General features: G+C 41.6%; 1 protein-coding gene across 1 annotated transcript; it reads left to right on the forward strand.

Moving 5' to 3' along the window:
- Nucleotides 1-1,202: 1,202 nt before the first annotated feature.
- On the forward strand, nucleotides 1,203-2,517 carry LOC108328170 (zinc-finger homeodomain protein 1). Its single transcript, XM_017561989.2, has one exon. The coding sequence runs from the start codon at nucleotides 1,403-1,405 to the stop codon at nucleotides 2,150-2,152; it is 750 nt and encodes a 249-aa protein (XP_017417478.1). The 5' UTR covers nucleotides 1,203-1,402; the 3' UTR covers nucleotides 2,153-2,517.

Raw genomic sequence — 2,517 nt, forward strand, 5'->3', positions numbered from 1 at the left:
TTTAGAAACAAGGAATTAAAGAGAAAAGTTATAGAAAAAGATTGGATCCCACCCAACTGATTCTTCACTCTCTTGCGAAATATCAACATAAAAAGGTTTAATACCAAGAAAATCATTAAAAAAAAAAGGGTCAGTTATGTTGTTTAGTAGCAATGAAATAAATATGATGGTTGTTAAAGAAACAAGTTTGTTGTTGTCTTCCTCTTCTTATGGCAAAAAGAGATGGAAAAGTTATTGAAGCCTATGTTGTTGAATAGTAGTGATACAAAAGAAAAAAATAGTGGAGCCCGCATAGTTGAATTTTCACTGTAATATGTAAAGGAATATGTAGAAATGTTTTAATTATTAACCTTGTAACATAAAACACCCACTCTTTGAGATTTGTTGTCTTCCACTTTTTATGGCGAATAAACGAAAAGAGGAAATGAAAATGTGAAAAGACTGAAGCTTAATGTTATTTAGTACGCATGAAGAAAAAGAAGAAAGATATAAAAAATAGTGGATTCTATGTAATTGAATATCGACTTCATAAGCGAAGAAACACATAGAAATGTTATATATGCTAGTAACCTTATACAGAAACAAACCCATTCCTTGAATTAATCTTGTCTACTTCCTCTTCTTAAGACCAAAAATAAAAAAGAAAGATTTTAACATTATTGAAGTTTATGCCACATTTGGCAGTTAAACCGACTATCTTACAACCAATTTAAGAGAATTCTAAAAATTTATAATTATACAAAAAGTAGTTTAATGAATGGATATATAAAGTGTATTTATCATGGTATGAACTGGTTCGATCTAAAAAGATTAAGACACATTTGAATCTGGAAAAATTGAATGTATATACCTTTTATATTTGGCTTACGACCACGTTGTTATCCATATTAGGAAAAGGAAAGAAAAAATATACGTAGAGTGGATAGAAAAACATATATATTGTTCGAGTGTGGTTGTTCTGTATGGTAAAGATTTGCATTAAAAACATATATATTGTTGAAGTAAAATTTATCCGTTTTGTCATTTGTCCTGGCCTCATGGTGCCCAGGAGTACTGTCACCCCAAGTTAAAACTTTTCGCAGTTAATCTTGCGCACACATTCATGTGCAAGCGGTGAAAAACAAATTACGGAGTGACCGGAACAGCCGGTGGAAGGTGAAGATCTTGAGACAAATAGAGAGAGAGAGTTTTGTATATTATGCTCCAATTGTCGTGTCCTCCGAAAACAGAGAACCGCAAAAGTATATGAAGGAATACACCTTTGGACAAAGAAAGCACGACGAGAGCAGAGAACAAAGAGAGAGAAACACTGCGAGAAGAGTACTGAGACCCCCTTTTAAATTTTCCCATCACTTGTCATTAATAGTACTCACAAGTTTAAGATTTTCGCCAATTTTTCCAAATGGAATTTGAGGATCAGGAGGACCAAGAGGAGGAGCAGTGTATGGGTGCCGCAGCTTACGACCCCGCCCGGATGAAGGTTCCGCTCGGTCCGGAGGCAGTCATGGCTGCGCAGCCTGTGAGAAGCAGCACCAACGGCGGCGCAGGGAGGGCACGCTACAGAGAGTGTCTGAAGAACCACGCCGTCGGCATCGGCGGCCACGCGCTCGACGGCTGCGGTGAGTTCATGGCAGCGGGGACGGAGGGTTCCATCGACGCGCTTAAATGTGCAGCCTGCAGCTGCCACCGCAACTTTCACCGCAAGGAGAGCGATGGGGCCGGCGCCTCCGTCGGCGGTGGGGACCCCTACTTGGTTTCGCACCACCCGTTGCACCACCCTCCGCCGCCCCAGTTCGCGGCGTACTACCGGACCCCGACTGGATACCTTCAGGTGGGGGGGCAGGCGCGCGTGGCTGGGACGCTGGCGCTGCCGTCGACGTCCGGCGGCGGTGGGACGCAGAGCACTCGGGAGGACCAGGAGGACGTTTCGAACCCGAGTGCAGGTGGAACGGGGTCCAAGAAACGGTTCAGAACAAAGTTCACGCAGGAGCAAAAGGACAAAATGCTTGAACTTGCTGAAAAACTAGGGTGGAGGATTCAGAAACACGACGAGGGTGTGGTCCAAGCCTTCTGCAACGAAACCGGGGTGAAGCGTCACGTTCTCAAGGTTTGGATGCATAACAACAAGCACACTCTCGGTAAGAAGCCCTAGTAAAGTGCGCAAATTCCGATGCTCAATCTTCTTCAACTCTCTAGCTCACCAACCCACCCAAATTGTTAGGGTTTCTTTCTCTTCTTATTGTGTTAGCGTTTGAGGATGTAGGTAAGGTTAATTAGATCAAGTTATTATTGCTGCTGGGTAATTTAATTTTCTGTTGAGTTGAAAAAATCAGTCTTTTTTATGATGTCGTTCTAGTCTTAAAATTCTTTTGCAGTTTGTTACAATGGTGGTGGTGGTGACGCGTTTGGAACCTTTTTTCTTTTTTCTGATGGATGATGATGATGATGATATCAGATATATATAGGTGACGAGAAGCGTTAATTGATTAATATGACATCTGTTTTGTTTGTCTATAA

Source organism: Vigna angularis, chromosome 10, assembly GCF_016808095.1.
Source record: "Vigna angularis cultivar LongXiaoDou No.4 chromosome 10, ASM1680809v1, whole genome shotgun sequence".
Classification (NCBI taxonomy): Eukaryota; Viridiplantae; Streptophyta; class Magnoliopsida; order Fabales; family Fabaceae; genus Vigna; species Vigna angularis.

Coding starts and splice junctions, on each gene's coding strand:
- LOC108328170 (XM_017561989.2), top strand. CDS start 1,403: ATGGAATTTGAGGATCAGGAGGACCAAGAGGAGGAGCAGTGTATGGGT.